The sequence below is a fragment of the Hipposideros armiger genome, unplaced genomic scaffold (genome assembly GCF_001890085.2).
Source record: "Hipposideros armiger isolate ML-2016 unplaced genomic scaffold, ASM189008v1 scaffold_429, whole genome shotgun sequence".
NCBI lineage: Eukaryota > Metazoa > Chordata > Mammalia > Chiroptera > Hipposideridae > Hipposideros > Hipposideros armiger.
Genome location: NW_017731779.1, coordinates 1322088 through 1330012, shown reverse-complemented (window position 1 = coordinate 1330012; position 7925 = coordinate 1322088). Strand labels below are relative to the sequence as shown.

General features: G+C 43.1%; 1 protein-coding gene across 4 annotated transcripts in view; it reads left to right on the top strand.

Moving 5' to 3' along the window:
* The first annotated feature begins 1569 nt into the window (after window positions 1-1569).
* RIC1 (RIC1 partner of RAB6A GEF complex) overlaps window positions 1570-7925 on the top strand; it is a 103232-nt gene continuing 96876 nt past the window's right edge. For all 4 annotated transcript variants that reach the window (XM_019664719.1, XM_019664720.1, XM_019664721.1 and 1 more), the window contains exon 1: window positions 1570-1955. In XM_019664719.1, coding sequence (XP_019520264.1) covers window positions 1812-1955 — 144 coding nt within the window. In that variant the 5' untranslated portion in view covers window positions 1570-1811. The remainder of the gene's footprint in view (window positions 1956-7925) is intronic.

The window sequence follows — 7925 nt, the reverse complement described above, 5'->3', positions numbered from 1 at the left end:
GCCAAGTGCATAACTGAATCAGAGTAGGTTAGAAGAAAGTATGATGCAACTGTTATTCTTCTACAGTGTTATATTGGCAAGTCAAGAAACTTCTCTGGGTCTCTTTGTCTAATGGTATAATTCAGCTAAATCAGGTTTTTAGCCAATGTTTCATTTGACAAATATTTTCAGCGTTTACTATTCTTACTATGTTCCAGTTTGCTGTGCTGGATGGGAGGAGGGTGGGGTGGCGGGACTCTAGGAGACACAGTCTGACCACAAGAGGCTAGTGAGTGGTGAGGCATTTTCAACTTTGATTTGCCGAATCCTGGGTTCCTTGATCACCTTCAGGGAAATGCAGTGAATGTTTAGAAAAATTACGGAAAGTTATATTATTTCGTTATGAATACCAGCTACAACTCTACATCTGATATGGATTAAGGTACTTTACTTTTTTGCTGTTTATGTTGCTACTTTTTAAATGTGAGTTAACATTTTTTTTTAACCTGGGCTAACTCAAATATTTTTAATTGAAAAATATATTTTTATAAACATATGGAAACATTCAAATTGTACAAAAAAGGTAGACAATGAAAAGCAAATCCTTTATTCCAGACCCTTCTCCCTTCACCCTCTATCCCCACTAAGCTGTCCTTCTTTTCAGAGGTAATTATTGGGCCAATACTTTAAAAGAAACTGTTAAGGTGATCTCTGGGGTCCAAAAGTTTACCACTGAACTACAGAATCTCTTAAGTCCGTCCCAGCTCTAAAATTAAGTCCAAGCCTTTTCTGGCACATACCCTACAGAGGGTGCAAAACAGAGTCTGGCCTTGTCTAACATTATGACTGGTAAAAGGACATTTGAATGCAAACTGAATTCAAAAATATATATTAGATTTAGAACTCCTGAAGGGCTCAGGTACTTTCATGGTAGGTTGTTTATTTAAGGATTGAATAAAGGCCCTCTCTAGGATGTAAACTCCATGAGGACAGGAACTTCACTACCACCTTTCACTGCAGACTTTGGCACACAAAAGGGACTCACTGGGCCAAGAACCAGACAGCTCAGCACAGAGGTCTCGACCAGGAGACCAGCATGGGAACCCACAAGGAGCGTCACATGACTCGCGCTCCCGCAAGCTCCCCTTTACGCCACCTCCGCGTTGCCGCGCCGGGCCACCCTCACTAGGAGTCCCACCAATCCACGAGGGAAGTCAAATTTGTCTAGGCCAGGGGAGGGGCGTGTTCCGCAGGTCAAATCGCCTCGCAGCTGCGTCCCGCCTGGCTCTGCCCACTTGCCTCCGAGCCTCCAGCGATTGTTCCGCCCTCTCGATACTGAGTACTAGTGGGCGTTGCAGAGAAAAACGAAAGCGCATGCGTATTGACGATACTCGGCGGCCGCACGTGAAGGTTAGGGCGGAGCTTCAGATAACAGAGGGAGGGAGGGGATGCGAGAAGTCTCCAGTGCGCGCGCGCGCGCGTGCGGCAGCCTTCCCACGCGGCGCAGCGTGGTGACGCCCGTGCGGCCCGAGGAAGGGGCGGGGCCGGGGCGGGCCTCTGCGCTCCTCCCACCCCCCCCCTTAGTCCGGACTCTCCCTCCCTCTCTCTCCCCCGCACTGGGCCCCGTCAGTTCCGAGGTCCCTTCGGAGCTTAGCATCGAGTCGGCCCGGCCCGGCCCGGCCAGTGGGCAGATGCCCCGAGTTGCCGCTGCCGCCGCCGCCGACTCCGCCGGTGGCGGTGTGGGAGGCGGGCGTCCGGCCCCGGGCCGCTGAGTGTGACGGACGGGGCCGGGGACCGCCGGGCGCCGCGGCATCGGCGGCTCCGCGCGGACCATGTATTTCCTGAGTGGCTGGCCCAAAAGGCTGCTCTACCCTTTGGGGAGCCCGGCCGAGGCGCCTTTCCACATTCAGTCCGACCCCCAGAGGACTTTCTTCGCCGTGTTGGCCCCGGCCCGTCTCAGCATCTGGTACAGCCGAGTAAGTAGAGCCGCCCGCCGCCTCTCGCCGCTCTCTACCCGGTGTCCCGGCACCGTCCCGCCCTCAACTTCCACCCAGAGTCCTGGACCCCGTCCCTTCGTGCCAAACCTACTCCTCTTGCCTCTCCGCATGCTTGTTCCACCTACTTGGCCGCGCGTATCTCCGGGTCCGGGCACGTCGTCCGGATGAAGGTCTGGGGTGGATGCAGTCGTTACTGCTGCCGAAAATTCCTGCGCCTCCCGGTGTTGGACGGGCTGCCGTGCACAGTGCAGACCCCGCGCGCTCCCTCTGCCGAGCTCAGACTTGCCCTCCTCTTCCTTCCCCTATTCCCCAAGGAACAGTTTTGTTTGACTTCCCACAATTAGAAATCTGGTCACTGTTGTGTTCCCAGCTGCCCCCCTCCCCCACCCCCTTGCTTTAAAGGTTGTTGTTTGGGACTTAGGGAATGCCTGCTAGGCATTACCCTGTGCCAGACTTTATAGGCCTGTGATAACTTATTTCTAGCAACTACAACCAGAGTTATTTTTTCCTAAAGGTCTGGTTATCCAGTTCCTCGCCTCACCCTAACATCTCCTTTTCTCTGCTTCTCTTGGACTCCTCAGTTGAGAATTTGTGTGTGTTCGGGGGAGGGGGTGGGTGGGAAGCATTGGAAGTAGAACTCAAATCTGGCCGAGCTACTCCAGGGTATCAACACCTGGAAATAATAAGATTTGGGAAAAACATGAAACTGAGTTTTGTTCTTGCTTTCTGTGAATCCTGTTTTGTTCTTGTTTTTCTTTCTTATATCTAGTTACTGAGTACATAAGAGAAAAAAACTAAAAAATAAGTGGTGGATGGGATAGTCCCTATTTTCCGAGAACGCTGCTATGGGTTTATCTATAAAAACTACAGAATAGGTTATAAAAATGTTCCTGTTGTTTTTTTGGTTTTGGTGGGGTTTTTTTTTTTCAAAGAAGGCAGTACTAATCGATGTCAGAGTGAAATTTTTCTCTTTTCAAAGCTAACTTACCATGTGGAAATAGGTTGTGACCTTGGCTTTATTAGATCTATGTGAAATACTGACTTTAGTTAAATTAGTTTAAACCCTCAGTTCTCTGTATTTGACCATTTGAATGCCTACAGTGCGTTGACTATCCTTGACTCCTCACCCACAACCCTGGTAAAAGCGATGATGAGATTTAGACATTTCTGGTGTCTCCTTTATGTGACTGTCATAGTTAGGCTGTAAATCAGACCATTTGCCATTAAGTTTTGGCTGATTTATTTTTTAAATATATATCAAAACAAAATAGGCTATTATAAGACCAGCAGTGTGACCCTTCTGTCTGGTGCTTGATTACATTTTTGAATATGTATCTTGTGTATCATTTGGTTCTTAAATAAGGTACGAATTCTTTTAAAATGTGTGTGCCAATTGAATAATTTTTTGATTTGTGGGTGTATATAACTATTATCCTTAAAGCATATGCAGAAAAAATAATTGTAACTTGAACTTTAAATTGTCTTCTGAGTTGAGTGGATAACTTCACTCTGATGTAACAAATTGTTTGTAAAGACTAAAATTTAACTTTTTTTCTCTCTAAAAAGGCAGAACTAAGTTATTTGTAGGTAGAATTAAACTTAATTTGAGGGATGAATAGACCAGAAGCTTGTAGGTTACTTTATGCCTCTGTAAAAGACAAAAAAAAATGTGCCTCAACTTTCTTAGGGATGTTGTGAATATTAAGAATATCTATGTTTTTGCTTTTGAAGCTAGGTACTATTATAAATCTATGGCAGTACTGGAATTTAAAACTACTCATACTCCTTTCATTCAAACTCCCACCCTACACACAGATAGCTACTTTCAACTGAAGTCCTGGAGCCACTACCATTAAGATCCAGTGTGCAAAAAGTTAGGTTGTAGGGAATCTATTGATACATAAGTATGGGGTGAAATGAATTGCGAGAAGACTGCAAACTGCTGTAGGTATATGAGTGGTTAACCTTGATCCCTGGCATGGGATTTTTCACATTAAAATTCAAGTATGAGACCAAATGATTTTAAGGTCTTTGATTTTATATATATATCTGTGTGTGTGTGTGTGTGTGTGTGTGTGTGTGTGTACACACACACACACACACACAAATGACTGGGTGAATGGGGAACAGGTGCCAAGCTCCAGCTTCCAGTCCCCTTTTCCTGGAATATGCCTTTTTTTTTTTTTTCACTAAATCTGAAAGTTTTTATTTTGATTTTTTTATTTTTAAGCTTACTGAAACTATGTAAGTTAAATTAGGTTAATAAGGGGCCGGTGGAGTCGCACATTGGTTAAGAGTTGGCTTGGGACGCCAGCGCTGAGCAGCAGGGCCCTGATTGGGATCCCACATGAGGGCCAGTGATGCTGCGCCCTCTACAACTAAGATAGTGAACAACAGCTTGACCTGGAGCTGGGCTGCCATGAGTCATAGGCGATGGAGTAGGCTGCAGCCCCTGCTGCAGTGGGCTGCCGTAAGCTACCACGAGTGGCTGGCAGCCAGCATGAGTGACCGGCAGCTGGTGTGAGCTGCCGTAAGCCTCCGTGAGCAGCCGTCCAATGGCCAGCGAGCAACTGCCTTATCCAGGAAGAGCGCAATGATAATACCAACATGGGCTAGTGAAGCAACGACCTCCACAATTAGGCTGAAGAATGAAAGGACAGCAACTTGTCTGTTCCCCTCCCCTAATTACCCAATAAAATCTTAAAAAAAAAAAATTAGGTTAACAAACTTCTTTTAAATATGAAAACACCTCTAGCTGAATTGATGAGCCATCAGTTATTCCCGCATAATTTAGAGTGAATTGGTCTAAAATGTTTGCATGAGAACATGAAAGCTTTGATTTTGGAGAGGTTGTATATGCAAGTAATTTTATAGAATAAAGTGAATTTTGAAGATCTAAAGGATTTTACAGAATTGAGGTCTTAAAAGCTGCTTGAGGGCTTTTGGAGACCGGGAGAGATGTCAAAAAGATGAGAGGATTTAACACTATTTGCTTACTTGAAAATTTTTTAGGTCTCTCAGTAAGTTAAACTCACTTAGGAGGGATGTATTTTTTATTATTATTATTATCCATTCGTCCCTTAGTTTATTCAAACACATTTTTATTTATTTATTTAAGATTTTTATTGGGGGATTGAGGGGATGGGAACAGTGCTGGGGGAGTTGGGGGAAGGGGAACAGACAAGTTGCTGTCGTTTTGTTCTTCAGTCTAGTTGTGGAGGACGTTGCTTCACTGGCCCAAGTTGGTACGATCATTGCGTTCTTCCCAGGCGAGGCAGATCAGTCGCCGGCTTCTCACACTGGCTGCTGGCTACACACGGTAGCCCATGGCAACCCACCTGCTGCCGCCGGTGACTCACAGCAGCCCAGCTCCAGGTTGAGCTGTTGTTCAGCATCTCAGCTGTAGAGGGCAGTGTCACTGGCCCTCATATGTGGGATCCGAACTGGGGCCCTCTGGCGTCCCAAGCCAGTTCTTAACCATCGCGCCACTCGGCCGGCCCTAGGAGGGATGTATTTTTTAAAGAAGAAAACTAGCCTTTTGGAAGGAACGTGCATTTATTGGTCTAAGCTGGTTTTCTTAATGTGCAAAAGAATTGCCATGTAAAAAATGTTGATTAGTCATGAGACTATGGAAGCATTAAAATAAAATATCTAAGAATAACTTTTTTATATTTTGTGGTTCTTCTAGTGGACTTTTATGTACCTCTTATAGCTATTATATACCCTAAGTAGCTATTTGGAATCTCAGTGTTACAGAGTTGTATCTCCTCAAAATTCTTTCCAGACTCCAAATTTGAAAAATAGTGATATAGTATGGTGTTGAGATGTGTTTATGAAAAAAAGAGTTTCTGTAGATAGTCATTTTGTTTTTTTATTTCCTTTTTTGTGTGAGGGTGTAACTCGTTTCAGTGTAACTTGGTGTAAATTTGCTTTCTCTACTTTGTGATCCTACTTAGGAGTTCTAAAAACTACTTAAGAGTTCACAACAGAGATCATTCATATATTTCGGAACCCAAAAAAGGGTGCTCATAAAAGGTTTGGTTTGTATATGTTAAATTGAGGTGGTAGAGGTGCAACTTAACTGATAGAGCAATTGGTGATGTATTTCTGCCAAGGGTATTATAAAAGGACTAGTAGCTTCTTGAGGATGAAGCTGCTGTTTAAAGCACATTGTAATTTATGACTGACATAGGTTTTGTTTGAAATGAGTTGAGTTTTGTACTGTTCCAGAGAGCCTAGAATTATTCCTGTAATATACTGCTTAACTGTGAATATGAAAGTTTACATATGTGAACCACACAATGATGCCTTAGAATGCTATAATTCTAAATTAGTCATCTCAATTTTCAGGTCATTGATTATTTCAGACATATAAATTACCCTCAGCAGTATTTTTTAACTCCTCCTGTGAAAGATAGCATAAATAAGCAGTATATGAAAGGGATGAAGGGACATGCTCTATGTTACAGAACATTTTATCCAAAGATGTTAGTGTGTTAGTAAAGTAAATGGAAAAATTTTGAGATATCACTGTGAAATTTGTTAATAAAAAGCTTAAATAGGCAAATAATTACTGGGCTTATGAAATAAATTGTGTCAGTAACTCTGAATAGAAACTTATGTTCTTGTTGGTGTATGCTAATAATGGAAAACAATGAGATAGGTGTTAAGTGAAACAAGTTGGAGGATCAAGTATATGGTTAATTGTGTGACCTCAGGAAGGTCATTTAATTTGTACCTACATTTTCCTAACTGTTCCATTTCTCACTCTTTCAATTCTATTCTCTTACTGCCTTCAGACAGCCTTGTAAACCACTGCTTGGAAGTCTTTTACGGTTCAGCGTTGGTTAGAGAATGAAGTTCAAACTCCTTAGTTTGATATCAGAGACACTCCTCTCTTGGAATGCTCTATTGCCCCATCTCTGCTTATCAGAATATTATCCATTCTTTTGCTTCTGTTGAAATTCTACTTTCTGTATGAGTCATTATTTACCATTATTGGAAGTGTTCATTTTTCGGATGAACTACTGTTTGTATTGTAAGTTTGCCACATGTTTTATTTCTCCAAGTAGATTATAAATTTCTGGAGGGCAGAAATGATCTTATTTGTATTATTTATAATACTTTGCAAAATAATATGCTTAGTAAGTTTTTCTTTTTTTAATAATGAATTTAGGATATCTGTCCTATGTATGGTACAATTTTTTTTAAGGTTTAATAATTGGAAGATTTTTTTAAAGTGTTGACATGTCATTTTAAAAATAATGTAGTGCTAAATTACAACTTAAATTCAGAAAAAATTATATTAGAAAGGGTTATATAAATGCTGGTGAAATTCTTTTTTTACACACAGTACAAATTATATTGGAAAAGTAGTATAGATTTTCCTGTCAAGATGGTGGAGTAGGTAAACGCTGTGCTTACTTTCTCTCATGAGCACATCAAAATTATAACTAAAGTAGAAAAACCATCATTGAGAATTGACTGAAGTCTAGCTGAAGGACTACAACTAAGGACTACAGAAGAAACCACCTTGAGACTGGTAGAGGGGACAGAGACGCGGAACGGGCTGGTCGCACACCCGCGAGTGACCATTAAAAATCTGGAGGGATTATCTCAGCTGCAGAGGACCCCAGAAAAGAAAGGGGTCCCAACCCCATACCAGGCTCCCTAGCCCAGGGTTCCAGTGCCAGGGAGAGAAGTCCCCATAATTTCTGGTTGTGAAAACCAGCAAAAATTGTGGCGGAGTGAGACGAAGGGTGGCTAAACTCCCAGACACTCCTCTTAAAGGGACTGCACCCAGACTTACTCATTGATGGACTCATTCTGAGCTCCAGTGCTGGGGCAGTGGCTTGACAAGTGCCAGGGACATACAGGGAAGAACTGAGTTGTCTGGCTCCAGGACGAGGGCTGGAGGGGCAGCTTCCTCCCAGACAGAGGAGCTGGTGG